We start from the raw sequence: 15828 nt of genomic DNA, 5'->3' as shown, positions 1-15828 counted from the left end.
ACTATCTCCAAGTCACCGCCCATCCCGGGTCCTCTTTATTCTCCTCGCCACTTCCCAGGCCTTCTATCGGCCCCCGGATGCTTTTGGGGGTGGGGGTCTAATGCAGTTGAGCCTTTTTGGCTCCTTAGTGTGTCACAGGGATCGGGGGATGCAGCCTCCAGCTATCACTGCCCGCCCGGGCTCACCTGTGTGTTCCACTGCTTCAGTCTCTCCATAACAGGGTGTCCATCTGCCTTAAGGGGGCCGTGCATACCACTTGCCTTCTCACCGCCGCAGTGCCCGGGTCTTGATGGTTGCCTCTGTGTGCCCCAATGGGAGCCTGAGGTCGGTGTTTACAGCGCGGCTCCTCGCATCTGGTGTGCTGTTCTGGCGTGCTCCTCCTCCTCTGCATACACACTACAGCGATGCACGATGCCATCCCTCACTGCTTTGCGTCTCCCTCAACTGACTTCTCCAGACCTCTGTTGTCTGCGGCTCTTGTTTGCCCTGCAGCCAGCTTCCTCAGGATGCAGCCGCCATCTTGATTCCGGACGCCGACTGCAGTCCGTGTCTTCCGTGCTTCCCTCTTAGCTAATGGCCAGGGCTCCGCTCCCCTTCCTTCTGCTAGAGACTCCAGGAGGGTTCCTCCATTGTCCCGCTTGTTTTCATGCGCCGTTGTGGAGGTTAGCCTTGCTTCCCAGTCGGATTGTGCACGATCAGGCGGATCTATGTGATCACTGAGACGGGCGAAAATGTATTTTTTAACCCTTTACACCACATATATTTGCGGGGGGAGACGCCCCGATATTAATATTATTCACTGAACCCCCCCCCCACATATATATATGGTGTAAGGGAGGGGTTAAAAAGAAGAAAAAAAAGTCGGCATTTTTTCGGCCGTCGCAGTTCCCAGGTCGACATTTTTGTACGAGTCCGGATCAGGCGGGAGCAGTCAATGAAGTCGAACTACTCCAAAGCTGCAAGCCACGCCTCCCTGGCAAGTTGAAACTTAAGTACCAAATGATGAGATGGTCCACAGCAAAAGAATGAAAGGTGCTAAACCACAAATGTTACAGACTGAGGGAGAGGAACGTGGAAAAGAAAGAAGAAATCCTGTATTCCGCACTGCATGTTGCCTTCTGCTCCATCAATGGGACTTTCCACACTAACAACTCATGTTGTTATTGCTGGCTAGACTCTGGCTAAAGTCAGTTCTAGGTCAGTACCTTAGTCATGAGCAACACCCTGGAATAATACCTCCCTCCCGCGTGATTTCCAATCATCCTCCACCTCCCCCGTGCTTTCCCATCATCCTCCACCGCCCAGGAGTGTGTATACAAGTGAACGAAGGTCTATGCGATAATCATGTGGCAGGGACTCCAGGGATCGAAATTAAGATTCGATAAGCAGGAACTAAAAGTAGCTCATGGGTATCCAGCATTAACAAGTGACTAGGAGCTACCACTGGGAACAAGCAGGTAGTGCACTGTTCCGCAAATCTAACTTTCAGATTCGATGCAAAGATAAGATTTTGTTCATTATTTATGGCCACATATGCTTTAAATGTTGTATAGATGTGTCCTAATGTTTATTCATAGATTGTCCCAAACCAACAGAGATAAATTCACTTAGGTGTTTGATCGACAAAAGTTGGCCTGCAGAGCCAAAAGTAGCTCCGAGTAGATGGCTGTATGCAGGTTACCAGGTGCTCCTAGGCAACAAGCAGGAGCTAAATACCTCCCAGCTCCCCTCAATTTCTAACCCTGGGACTCACTTTATGACTTTGGAAAGCGATGTGGTATCCAGCTGGTATATGGTCATGTCGAAGAGTGTGGTGAAATCTCGTGGGTTCTCTTCTCCCTCTTGCAGGCATACTCGCAAATGTTCCGATAGTTTTGCTGTGTCAGGAAGCATGGTGTAGTCTGTGATCTGTCATGCAAGAGGAAATTGGGCCATGAATACATACACAACTTGTCAGACATTCTTCTCAACCATTAAAATTGAAACACCACCTTCTTTGATGGTCATTTAATCATTAAAGGGCACTATGTGAAACAAAACGGAGGCACACAGATAACTGAACAAAACAGGTTCATCATGTACTGGAATAATAAAAAGCTAGGTTACTGTCATGCTTGACCCAAGCCACACAATAAGAACCCCCATATTTCATGAACTGGTATCAAGCCATCAGACAACTATATGAAACAAAGGGACTGCAGAATTTTGTTGGGAAATTGTATTTTCAGGATGATAATACTAAAATTTCATAATTGCATCTGTGACTATGCATTACATCTAGAAGACAAAATACTGCTGTGTGAAACAAAATGCAGAGAATCAGCACACATTTAAATTGCACAAACCTTCAACACGTCTTTGAGACTTGTTCATTATATAGCCATCCCCCCGGCCTCCCACCATTTTCCATTTCACTCATTCTCGGTTATAAGTGAAAGTAGGTTGATAACATTAAAAAACAATACAATGCACATTGTGCACCCCATCAAATATCCTTTCAACTTCCGTCTTTGCATCTTAGCCTTGTCGCTAACGTTATTCAACAGTTTATCCCTTAGTTCTGCCCACTGTGGTAAATCGAGTTGGACAAGAGGACATGTTTTGCAACAAAGTAATTTTATTAAAGCTATTAATGACTCATCTGTGCCTAGCTCTAAGATAAATTCCCTATTCTTCAAAGAAAGAAAACAAAACAAACAGGTGCTTGTCAGGATGCCTCACAAAAACCCTGCCCAAACCTATTCTATAATAATTTCTGACCCTACTACTGTAACAAAAGGATAACAAAGTAAGCTTATGAAAGAATTACACCCACCTGCTTTGCAGGTGGTGGTAGTTGGTTTTCTGAACCCCCACCCAAGAGTTCTGAATGTTCGCCCTCTCAGCCCCCAGGAATGTTACTGTATTTTAAGTGTCTATTAGTCCAGATTTCACAAGTTTAAAAGAACAAGTTACTTTCTTACCTGGTAACGTTCTTTTGATGGGATGGTCCGACGACGTATTCCATATCTATGACATGTAATCACCACAGCTGTGCTGCTTCGGAAACTTTTTTCAGCGTCTGCGTCCTGCGTCGATGACGTCGATGCGCTGTCGTCAAGGACCTCCTCCGACGTCCGACGTCATCCGATGTGATAAGTAGGACGCACGATGCCCGTAGCCTCAGTTGTAGTTTTTTCCCCCAGAACGTGTGACATTAGTCAACTGCCAGTCAGACACAAAACCTTGCGGAACGTAAGCTGCAATCGCAAAAGAAATTCTGCAGCGGGGAAGGCAGGGCGGGAGTGATATGGAATACGTCGTCGGACCATCCCATCGAAAGAACGTTACCAGGTAAGAAAGTAACTTGTTCTTCGAGGGGATTGGGTCCTCCGACGTATTCCATATCTATGACAGACTCCCAAAGCAGTACCAGAGCAAGGAGGAGGGAAAGAATTTAGAATCAAAATTTAGAATAGCCAATCAAATAGAGCAAAGGACCGCCTTGCCAAAGACCAGATCCTGTCCTCAGATGGAATCGAGGGAATAGTGACGTACAAATGTATGTACTGAAGCCCAGGTAGCTGCATCACAGATGTTGCGAAGAGGAACGCCCCTCTGCAGGGCAGTAGATGCAGCCATACCCCTGGTAGAATGGGCCCGCAAGCCAGCCGGTGGGTCCTTACCTGCCAAGCGGTAACACTCCGAGATGGCCAAAATAATCTAGCGAGACAAAGTCTGTTTCGTCACAGCTTGCCCCAAACGCTTTCAGCGTAACCAATAAAGAGTTGATCGTCCACTCTGACCCGGGACATGCGTGAAACATAAAAGCTTAAAGCTCTCCTAGGATTAAGCCTATGGAGCCTCTCCTCTTCCTTACCAGGATGCGGAGGAGGATAGAATGCCGGAAGAACAACCTTCTGAGCCAAATGAAATTCTGTCATTACCTTCGGAAGAAAAGAAGGACGAACTCCAAGGACAACCTTGTCCTTGTGAAATACAGTGAAGGGTGGCTTAACTGAAAGTGCCTGTAACTCACTCACTCTGCGAGCAGAAGTAACCGCAACTAAAAACACAGTTTTCAGAGTTAACAGCCTCAAAGGGCAAGAATGTAAAGGCTCAAACGGAGCACCCATAAGAAACTTAAGAACAAGGTTTAAATCCCAACCGGGCACCAGGAAAGGTGACGGAGGGAACACATTAGTGAGCCCTTTTAGAAACTGTGAAATTAAAGGGATTTTAAAGTAAGAACACTCTTCAGACGAGCGCTTAAAGATGGACAGCGCCGCCAGGTAACCTTTAATGGTACCCACTTGCAAGCCCCTGTGGGCCAAAGAAAGTAAAAAGGACAGAACCATGGGGATGTCACATGCAAAAGGATCCACATTCTGAACTCTGCACCAGTCACAGAACTTACGCCAACGGCAACGGTACAGAGACTTTGTTGCTGGCCTTCGGGCCGAAAGCAACACCTCCATCACGTCTTCAGGGAGGTCCCAATCCTATACCTCAACCTTTCAGAAGCCAAGCGTGAAGGTTGAGGGATCTGACCTCCGGATGGAGAACCTGACCCTGCTCCCGTGAGAGCAGATCGTCTCGGTAGGGAAGACGACGTGGAGGGCAGATGGACAAGTCGAGAAGGTCCGGGTACCACGTCCTCCGAGCCCACGCCGGAGCAATGAGGATTATCCGGGAACCGAACTTCCGTAACCTCCGCAGCACTTGCGGGATGACGGGGACTGGAGGAAACGCGTACAGCAGCGGGAATGACCACTCCACCACGAACGCGTCTCCTAAGTCTCCTTTTGGAGGAAATTCCCGCGAGCAAAACCTTTCGCACTTTCGGTTGACACTGGAGGCGAAGAGATCCACTTGAGGGGTCCCCCAAAGGGCGAAGATCTCCAGGAGAATCTCCTGAGCCAACTCCCACTCGTGAGAGACTGCGCTCTGCCTGCTCAGAGCGTCCGCCATCACGTTTTCGTCTCCGGCCAGATGAACTGCCGAGATCGAAACTTCCTGCTGGATGGCCCAGAACTCGAGCTGCATCGCCTCCCTGCACAGAGGAAGTGACCCTGCCCCCCCCTTTTTGTTGAGTTAGTGCATGGCCACTGTATTGTCCGTCAGGATCAGGACACTCTTTCCTCGCACAGTCGGCAGAAAAGCCTTCAGGGCTAGCCTGATGGCCCTCAGCTCCAAAAGATTGATATGGAGTCTGGACTCCGAAGGAGACCAACGTCCGCTGACTGTCAGCCCGTTGGCATGAGCTCCCCACCCCGTGAGGGATGCATCCGACACGATCGTCACCTCCGGCCAGGGAAGCCAAAACAGAGCCCCCTTCATCAAGTTGCCTTCGACGGCCCACCACAGAAGATCCCGGGCGACCGAGGACGGCACCTGAACCGGGTCCGACATCCTGCCGGAGGACTGCGACCATTGCGTCTTGAGTCCCCACTGCAAAGATCTCATCCGCAGGCGAGCCTCTGGCACCAGAAGAATGCAGGATGCCATGAGGCCGAGCAACCTCAAGAACTCGAACGCTGGGAGCGTCTGGGCATGCTGAAACTTGTGCACCATCTGTTGAATGTGAAGAGCCCTCACCTGGGGAGGAAAACACTGCCCCAGGGAAGTGTCGAGCACTGCTCCGATGTACTGGAGCCGCTGTGTTGGCGTCAAATGGGACTTCTTTAAATTGAGGGAGAAGCCCAGCCTGTGAAGGGAGTGGCAGGTGACGGACAGATGATCCAGGACTTGCTCGGGAGAGCTCCCCCTGATCAACCAATCGTCCAGGTAGGGGTAGACGTGAATCCCCCCTTGCCTGAGATGCGCTGCCACCACCACCATGAGCTTGGTGAAAACCCTCGGGGCAGAGGTCAATCTGAACGGCAGGACCCGAAACTGAAAGTGCGAGTCGCCAACCGCGAACCTCAGGTACTTCTTGTGCTTGGGACGGATCGGCACATGGAAGTAAGCATCCTTGAGGTCGAGTGACAATAACCAGTCCTGAAGCTGAAGGGCCTGGAGGACTTGAGAGAGAGTAACCATCTTGAACTTGTCCTTCCTGAGGAGTTTGTTCAAACCGCGCAAGTCCATGATGGGTCTCAATCCCCCGTCTTTCTTCGAAATCAAAAAATAAGGGGAATACCATCCCTTGTTCCTCTCCGCTACAGGCACCAGTTCTATGGCGCCTTTCTCCAGCAGGGCTTGAATTTCCTGCGCAAGGAGCGGTTCCGGACACTGCAAAGAGAGGTTCCCCGGTGGATTGTCGCGAGGCTTGTGCCGAAAGGGAAGACAGTAGCCGTGGGTTATGATCTCCAGAACCCACACATCTGAAGTAATGGCTTGCCACTCTACAAGATGCTGCGCCAGCCTTCCCCCAACCGGCGAACCATGGGACATGGCCTCACGACTGAGTGGGAGCGGCTGCGGCGTTACCTGAGGGCAAAGAGGCAACTGCCCGAGCGGCCTTGGCACCACGGGTACCCTGTCGTCCACCTCTGGTACCCCTGCGTTGGCCTCTTTGACTGCCAGCTCCTCTCGCTTTACTGAAGGATGAGTAATAGCGAAAGGAACCACCCCTCCACTGCTGTCCCCTAGGCGAAAAGGCGGAGGTTGGCGAACTGCAGCGCCCAACGACTTTGCTGCAGCTTTTGAGGTCTGCAACCTCTCAAGGCTCTCGTCAGCCTTGCTGCCAAAAAGATGTTCACCGTCAAAGGGCATGTTGAGGAGCCGGGACTGCACATCAGGAGCAAACCCCGACTTCCGCAACCACGCAAACCTGCGTATCACGGTGCTCGCCGCCATGGACCTACTGACGCATTCAGCTAAATCCAAACCCGACTGAACGGACTCACACATGGCATCCTTACCATCCTGGACCATAGCAAGGAAACCATCCCGTTCGTCCCCTTCGGGGATATGTTCAGCCGCTAACGCAACACAGTTCCACAGAGTGTGTGTGAAACGAGACAAGGCACAAATGGAGTTGGCCGCTTGAAGCGCCATACCACCAGAAGAAAACACTTTCTTCGCCCAGCCATCAAAACGTTTGTCGTCCCTATCAGGAGGGATGGTAGGGTACGACGCCTGCTTCGCCGGGGCCGTGGCCGCCTGCACCACCAAACTCTCCGGAGTGGGGTGCCTGGTCAAGTAGCAGGGGTCGCTACTGGCTGGACGGTATTTTCGCGACAAGGATCTGCCCACCGCCGGGAGACTCTCCGGAGCAGTCCAAGCCGCCACCACCCTTCTCTGTAAAGCCATATGGAACGGCAGTACCGGGTCAGTTGGGGGACCAACATCAAGGATGTCCGTCAGATCATCCTGCACAAACTCCCCTGGGGGAGCAGACCATCCCAAGTACTCAGAAACCCTAGCCATAAGGCGCCGGTACGAGGAATCGGCATGAGAGCCAGGCTCAGGACTACAAAACTCCACCTCCGGAGAGGTGTCCAGTCCACTGGCATCATGCAGTGACTGTCTCAAATCGTCAAACTCACTATGGCCCGAGACAATTTCATCTGGAACCTGACTAGGAACCAGGCCATCAGAATCCTCATCCGCCTCTGAAATATAGTCCAGGTGGCGAAAAGAAGGCACCCGAGAGTGCTTGCTCTTAACCAGAGCCTTCCTCGGGGATTCTCCCGTGCCACGGGGCACCTCCGACACGAAAGGCGTCGAGCGAATCGGCGCCGGCGTCGAGAGAACCGGCATCGGCGCCGAGAGGATCAGCGTCGACGTCAGACGCAGCGCCTCCAGCATGGGCGGCGTCGACACAGCCCTCGAGGCCGGAGCCCCGAGCGTGTCCCTCGACGACCCGAGCGTCGACGGCTTCGACGACTTCCTCGGAGCCAGAGCCTCGAGAAAGCCTGTCGACGCCTCAGACGTCTTTGTCTTCCTCGAAGACCTCACAGGTGCACACAGTCTTGAACGCGTCGAGGACCGGGACCTGGAACGGGTACGGCGAGAACGAGTCTCCTTGTCCGAACGGGACCTCTCCCGTGACTCGTGCCGACCACTCTTGCGAGCGTGTCTCTCGACCTCTCACGACCGACCCCACTCGGGGGCGCGGACGGCTTAGTACCCTGCGACTCAAGAATCACCAGCATTTTCTTCCCGAAGGAAGCCCATTCCTCCGGCGTCGCACGGCTGGTGGGGTAAGTGACGTGCCGGGCAGAGGCCTCCGAAGAGGACCTGGAAGACGACCGGTGTCGGCGCTTCCGAGAACGCCTCGAAGAGGCTGAGGAGTGGCAAGACCAACTCCTAGAAGGAGACCCACGAGACTTCTGACGATGACGCGGAGAGTCACCCCTCGAATCATCCGTCGAAAGCCCCGCAGACTTCGACTTCCTGGGCTTGGACACCCGACCTACCGACAACTTCTTCTTACGTTCGCGTAAGGCTTTGGACGTGAGCGACTGGCAGTCGATACAGTCATCCGTGTCGTGGGCCTCCCCGAGGCACCAGAGGCAGGCATCGTGCGAGTCCGTCACCGGCATCTTGGACCCACACTCCCCGCACTTCTTGAAACCCGGACGCGGGGTCGAAGACGAAGTAGAAGACATCTTCACACGAAGGATTTTCACAAAACGAACAGGTTCGAAGAACCGAGAAGAACAGAACTCCAAAGAGTCGAGGCGTTAACCGAGAATCACGAAGCAACACGTTTGCGGAAAAAACGGAACTGAGGCTACGGGCGTCATTAGTCCTACTTATCACATCGGATGACGTCGGAGGAGGCCCTCGACGACGGCGCATCGACGTAGGACGCAGGAGCCGAAAAAAGTTTCCGAAGCAGCACAGCTGTGGTGATTACATGTCATAGATATGGAATACGTCGGAGGACCCAATCCCCTCGAAAAATAATATTGGTCTATTTTAGCTAGATCATCTTTTTTACAGCAGGGAGGAGGGTTGTTTACGAATTTGATAAAGATGTTTATGGTGTAGAATGAAAAAAAGACTCACCCTAGGCACTGGTTTGGAGCAGAAAGCCAATGAGAAATTCAGACCTTTCTTTAGTTATTTTATTTGAAAGGGATCCCGTCTCGCATCCGAATTTAGACAGCAATGCCTGAAGAAAAGGTAAATTTGTTTTTAGGTTGTACCTTTGCATAGTTTAGAGTTTAGTATTGCTTCACTTAGAACCTTATATGATCCGTTCAGCACAAAAATATATCAAAACACCAACCAGAATTTAAAAACAAATATCCACAATCAGGGGTGTCTTGCCCAGAGGGGCACTAGGGCACCGCCCCGTAATTTTTGGCAACCTTTGAGTCCCAAAAAACGAACTCTGAACAAAAACTGAAGTGATTGGATGGCACTCGCTCCATGATGCAAATGTCATTTTTATATTTACAATGACTCCAAAATATTTCGATTCATTGCAATCACATAGATTGGTATCCCTAATGCCCGGCAGAGTTGATGTGCTTGGGCCTGTGAAAGCGACGCAAATGTCCATGCTCTGACGTGAAAGGCAGTATGGAGATTGTCCCGACATGTGCTTCATATTTTTCAAAAGTCGCAAACAAATCTGGCCTAGTCAAGAATAGGACGTCCTTTTCACCCCTCCCTCTTCCACACCATGATATATGGCTGGGGTGGGGGATTGCCTTGCACCATGAAAACATGCTTTAAAGTGCATTACTGGTAGTCTTGGTAGCGGGCACAGCCAGCACAAGTGTTCTTTCAATGGCAAATGATATAATTATTGGGAAAAACAAATAGATCAAATCAGGGCTGCTTTATTAGACTTATTTTCTTATATGCCCCTGATATGTTAAGAAACGTCACTGCTCATCATTACTCGGGTTAGATCCCTTCAGGCTTCTTTATTGCGTTTTATCGCACGATTCCTTGTCTCGAGGGGGCGCCATTACGCGTCCTCAGAGGACGTGTAATGATGAGCAGAGACGTTTCTTAACCTATCAGGGGCATATAAGAAAATAAGTCTAATCAAGCAGCCCTGATTTGAAAAAGGTCTCAAGGGAGACCGAAACACGTGTCATCAGGAAGGGCACTTTTCTATATATATTAAATCACTTTGCAACACTGGGCGCAGTCTCAATTCTGGGTTTTTTCTTCATACTTACCTGAACTCTAATTAGTTTTAGATTTTAGCAAAAATGAAATCGAGTTCCATAATTTTATGTCAAGCCCAGCCGGAGGCGAGCATTATGCTTAATTTTCTTTAATTCCACTCATCAGCAGATTTTCAAAATGTAAAACATTTTCATTTTTTTTTCTTCATGAAACAAAATAAACACTCAAGGGATTAGAAATCCCCTTAAGTCCCGTGTTCAATGTAGTCCTGAAAGCACAAAAGTCCACCAATGATGGCTCAGCTTCTCCTATGACTCACATCCTGCCTGGGTCCCTTTCTTTTTCTTTGGTTGCTCACTCATTAGTTAAGTTGGGATATTGGGGCTCTGTGTTGCATTGTATATTTTATTTGATTTATGCAGTTTCATATGATGATATACGTTAGGACTGTATTTATAGTTCATTGTGCAGAGCGTTAGTACAGCGCAAGGTTGGTTTGGTATTACATTGTTCAGTAACCAAATTTTGTTTATATTCTGTTGATAAGGCACGAGGCGCGGACCGGAGCCTTGAGAGAACACGCTCACTCAAGGCAGCCGGTCCACTCGTGCGCGCGTTGTCATACGCGAGCCACGTTTGTTGCCAGTACTGCAGGGAGGTTCAAGCCCCTGCATATAAGCGCGAGGTGCGATTCATTTATGGCGCAGGGAGTGAGGAGGAGTGGATTGAGGATATCCCTGATGCAGACGGGGACTTATCCTAGAGTTTTAAAAAAAGGTACTAGGTGACTCCCTCGTTAAAGCAGTCTCTCAAGGAGTGAAGCCTATTAATGACCGGCCCGAGGTTCTGGAATCCATTTTAGCCACTAAAAAGGTACAGCAAAGGTTGGAGTGCACCGGAAAAGGAGGGAGGACATCCCTGGGGAAGGTACATTTGCCGGACACCCCAAGTCTGGGGTTGATCAAGTGGGGTGTAAGAAAGCTCAGAAGAGGACCCCCCCTCTTTGACCGACCTCCCCCGAGCCTTCAGGAAGGGGATAACAAAGGGCCACGTGAGGTGGTCGACACCTTCAGTAAATTAAAGGATGCTTTTTTGAAAAAGTCGTCAGTGTCACAACCCTTAGCCCCTTATCCCTTACTCCCTACCCCAGGGGCGATTAATACAGGGGATGGTGATGACAGCGGTTACTCACCGGATGATGATGACGAAGAGATTATCGTGGACGCATGTCCCAGTGAGAGGGTACCGCAGAAGTAGGCCATCCCAGAACAAGTGGATGAAGAAGACAACATAGTCAATACGTTTCACCCAGAAGCCATCAGGCACCCCAAGTCGACAGAATGGGTGCCTTCTCCCAAAGTAGCTTTGTATATTGCACAGCGCATAAGGAAGTCACTAGAATGTGTGTTGCGGTTCCGCATCAGGCCGGAATGTCCGAGGTCGGACCTGCCAGGCAAAGTCACAGACACCCCAGAGTTGGATACCAAAATGGTGACCTTTGTCCCGAAAACGTCCAGATACACAAGGAAAGGGGTGGATCGGGCCTGGAAGGTATGCCAGGACAAGGTCCTGGATTTAACAGGGCTATTAGCAACAATTATGGACCTCGCTGAAAGGGCCAAAGATACGGGAGAACCAGTGGAAGCACAAACCTTTGCAATTGGGCGCACAGTTTGCCTTCTGGATAATGCTAACTGCATGCTCTCTTCGGAGAGGAGTCGTCTTGTGTTAAAGATAGACAGTAATCTCAGCGATCTAACTTTTTACAAAGCAGGCGAGGGAGCACAGGGTATGCTATTCGGAGACGTCTTCGCAAGAGAAATGTCTCGGTTTGCTGGGATTTATAGGGCCCTGGAAAAGGCGCAATCTTCAATAAGGAAGATCTTCCCCAGACAAGTTTTTGCAGGGACCAGTCATCGAGGCCGATCGTCTGGTCGTTTCGACATCCAGAGAAGGCCTCAATGTCTCTGAGCACAATATTGGAAATCTAGGAAGCATGATGCCTTTTTCCCCCTACAAGGAACCGCCACTCAAGAGGTTACAGAGGGAGAGGCACCTACAGACAGCAGAGTGTCTCAGGCGGTAAGTGCGCAAGGCGAGCACCTTCCAGCAGTAGGGGGGCAGGACAAAGTTGTTTTTAAGCAAACGGCAGGAATTGTCAAGTGACTCATGGGTGTTGCAGGCAGTAGGGGTCTTGCGTCTAGAATTTACAGAGATACCTTCTCCGAGAGTAGTACCCCATAGTACCCCATCCCATTCATATGGCGTAGGGGGAGGCAAATCTATTGCAAGGAGAGTTGGACAATTTAGCAAACAAGAGAGGGATAGAGCGCAGTACGTTGGAGGTACCAGGGTTTGACAGCAAAATGTTTTTGGTGCACCGGAAAGTAAAGTCCAGACCGGTGATATGTTTGAAAGAGTTAAACAGATGGCTGGTTTACGGACATTTCAAGATGGAGGGGATTCATTCCCACTGGCATCTTCTCTGACAGGGGGATTGGTTAGCAAGGTTAGATTTGAAGGACGCTTACCTCACCGTCCCAATAGCGACGGAGCCCTGAAAATTCCTGCGCTTCCTCTGAAACGGTGAGAGTTGGCCGTTCAAGTGCCTACCTTTCGGCCTAGCTTCAGCACCTTGGGCATTCACCAAAGAGATGAGGCCAGTAGCAGCGGCCATCAGAGACAGGGTAATCCAGATTACCGTATATCTGGACGACATTCTGATTCTAGCACAAGACAGCCCAGCACTCCAGGAGCAGGTGAACTGGGTATGCACTTTGATCACCTCCCTCAGTTTCTTATCAAGCTAGACAAATCAGAGCTAAAGCTCAGGCAGAGGTTGACATTCTTAGGTTTTGTGATAGATACCAAGAAAGCATGCCTCAAGCTGCCCTCTCAGAAGATGAAGGGCATTGGGAAGGAGCTGAGATCAGTGCCCAGAAAGCAGAGTATTTCGCTTTGAGGTCTAGCCAGAGTAGTGGGTCTTCTGGCAACATAGATTCAGGCGATTTTCCCGGCCCCCTGCATTACATGGCTTTACAAAGGTTAAAGATAAAGCATCTTCAAGGGGTGTAGATTATCACCAATCGGTCCCAGCAGACAAGGAAGCATGAGCAGAGCTGACATGTGGCTGCAGAATATGGAAGCTTAGAACGGCAAAACTATTTTCGGCAACGTTCCAGAGCCAGGTGTGGAGACCTAGAAACAGGGGGCAAGTGGTCCAAAGAAGAGTTAAAGCTGCACATAAATTGTCTGGAGTTGCTAGCGGGCTCCTTTGCAGTGCGAACATTCATCAGAGAATGGGTCAATTTCTGTGTGCTGCTGAAGATGGACAATATCTCAGCAGTCTGGTACATAAATCGGTTAAGGGGCACGAAGTCCAAGATGTTGGTCGAATTAGCAAAGGACTTTTGACACCACTGCCTAGAGGGGAACATAGTAGTAACAGCAGAGTACCTGCCAGAGGAGCAGAAAGTGATGGCGGACTGGACCTCGCGCTACCTGGTGGATTCCAGCGACTGGAGGTTGCATCCAGCAGTCTTTACGAAACTGTGGAAGATATGGGGTCCTTTCAACATCGATCGTTTCACATCCACATTAAACACACAGACTCCCAAGTATTCCGGTTGGAGACTGGATCTGGGAACGGATGCTTTTCTCCACAATTGGACAGGAGCAGTCCACTAGGTGTTTCCACCATTCCTCATGCTGACGAGAGAGTTTTAGTAAAGATTAAGAGGGAAGCAGCAGAAGTAGTCATGGTAGTGCCGCTGTGGAAGTCCCTTTCCTCAGATTTTCCAAGACTGATTCTGTGCAGGCCGCATTTACTGCAGGACCCAGTAGGTCAGACACACCCATTAGTCAACTCGGGGAGTCTGCAATTGTTAGCGTGTAGGGTTTCAGGCAGAGATGGGAACTTCCAGGAATTTCTCAGCTCGCTGCTGGATTCATCAGAGTTTCATTGGGCCCATTCAACACTTCGGAGCTACAGCACCACACGGGACAGATGGGAAAGCTGGTGCAGCCAACAGGGTTTTCATCCCGTTTCGGCTCCCGTAGTTTAGGTTATCAATTTTCTAGCGGACATGTCGCAGGACAGGTGTGCATTCATGACCCTCTGGGTTTATAGATCAGCCATATCAGCCGGGTAACAGAAAGTGGACAGTGTGCAGGTAGGGGCACACCCAGCGGTTGTACATCTGTTGTGAGGTATGAAATTACGCAAACCCCCCACACCCAAATACACAGTGCTCTGGAATGTGGAGGAGGTGTTTCGGTTGTTTGAGTTGGCCCGATAACATTCAGTTGTCGATCTCTAAGTCATCAGGGAAACGATCAATGTTGCTTTGTCTAGTGGCCTGTAGGAGGGTGTCTGACGTGAAGGCGTTGGAGTTAAACAGAAAGATTTCCTATCCAGAGGGTGCAGCTTTCAGCACAGCCAAGTGCACAAAGAATGCGTCCAAAGTGATGTGATATAACCTTATTTTCCAGATAAACCTAAGCTCTGCGTAGTGCAGTGTATCAAAGATTATGAGTATGCGACAGTGAGCGTTAGGCCGGCAGGGGTGACCCAGTTGCTAATAGCGCGTAGGAAGCCCTATCATGCACTTGCTTCAGCCACTATAGTTAGGTGGGTCATGCAGCCTGCAGGTATTGATTTGAGCGTGTTCGGTGCACATTCAGCTAGGAGTGTCTTTGCAGGATATTATGAAAAGAGATGACTGGTCGTTGGATACAAAATTTAAGACTTTCTTTTAAGCCAGTGTCAGAGATTGCTGCGACAGTCATAAATAGCTTAGAACAGGCATGGGAGTGTTGGGCTCACTATTCATTTGTGGAAAAACTTTGACCGTGCTGGTGAGCTGCTGCCTGAACGCCTTGTATGTCTTTAAGGAGGAGGCGCTGCTGCTACTTAACACTCGCCTAGAATCGAGTGTTGGGCTGAGTGTTCGGCCGTAGATTCGCAACAAGGTCTTGCGTCCTACCTCCTGTGCCTTGCCTTGCGACAGGGGGCGAAGGATTACATTTCATGAACCAAAACATCAACGGAACTGAAGGAACATCACAGAGAGGGTAAGTGGCTGTGCTTTAAGTGATAGCCGCTTACCAGTCGCCTCTGTATCAGATAGACTGTTCAGGAGACTGCAGGGTAAGATCCCTTTGATCCTGGACTGTGTAGGTAATAAAAACGAGTCGAAGTACTCGTGTCACTAACTAACAAACATTTTTTGGGAAAAGGAGGCGTTATACTTCAACAGTAATTTACATAGGAATTATAAAAAGCTTGGGAAAGTAAAAATCTGAATCAACATCACTTCAAAGCTCTGTAGATGCTGTTAAACAACTATCAACTCGCGGCGCATAAACATACGGTTGCGACTCTCCAGTGTTGAGATCTCACGGGAATGGCTAAGGGCAGCCGGTTGAGGATCCTGCTGAGTGTCTTCTGGGAAGTGAAGGACAAGCTCCCAAAGATATTTCAAAGGAAACACATCCTGGTATTTAGGAGGGTTAGGAGAGACAGGAGGGGTTCTGGGCCCAATGGCCGGTCCAAATCTATGCCCAATTGATATAAGGGTAGAGATTGGTTCCACGACAACATCATCAGAGAACACTCTACAAATGAAAGTGGATTCAACCTCTGCCTCTCCCCATATGAGGCCTCGGGCCAACCCCAGGAAAGAATCAAATTTAAGGGGTCATAACTCTCCCCAAACGAACAAACCTTCTAATGGAACACCTGATCCTTCACTTACACCCCTGATTGAGGGAGAAAAAGAGATTGTTAACCTATGGAGCCCTTCAGAT

The 15828-nt window shown here is 49.8% G+C and overlaps 1 protein-coding gene across 3 annotated transcripts in view; it reads right to left on the bottom strand.

Annotated features, from left to right (window-relative positions):
- IFT52 (intraflagellar transport 52) overlaps window positions 1–15828 on the bottom strand; it is a 770870-nt gene that overhangs the window by 147336 nt on the left and 607706 nt on the right. For all 3 annotated transcript variants that reach the window (XM_069652341.1, XM_069652339.1, XM_069652340.1), the window contains one exon: window positions 1754–1908. In XM_069652341.1, coding sequence (XP_069508442.1) covers window positions 1754–1908 — 155 coding nt within the window. The remainder of the gene's footprint in view (window positions 1–1753; window positions 1909–15828) is intronic.

The sequence above is a fragment of the Ambystoma mexicanum genome, chromosome 3p, assembly GCF_040938575.1.
Source record: "Ambystoma mexicanum isolate Mex_15411 chromosome 3p, UKY_AmexF1_1, whole genome shotgun sequence".
Taxonomy (NCBI): domain Eukaryota; kingdom Metazoa; phylum Chordata; class Amphibia; order Caudata; family Ambystomatidae; genus Ambystoma; species Ambystoma mexicanum.
The sequence above is the reverse complement of the archived record's forward strand: the minus strand, read 5'-3'. Positions and strand labels throughout refer to the sequence as shown.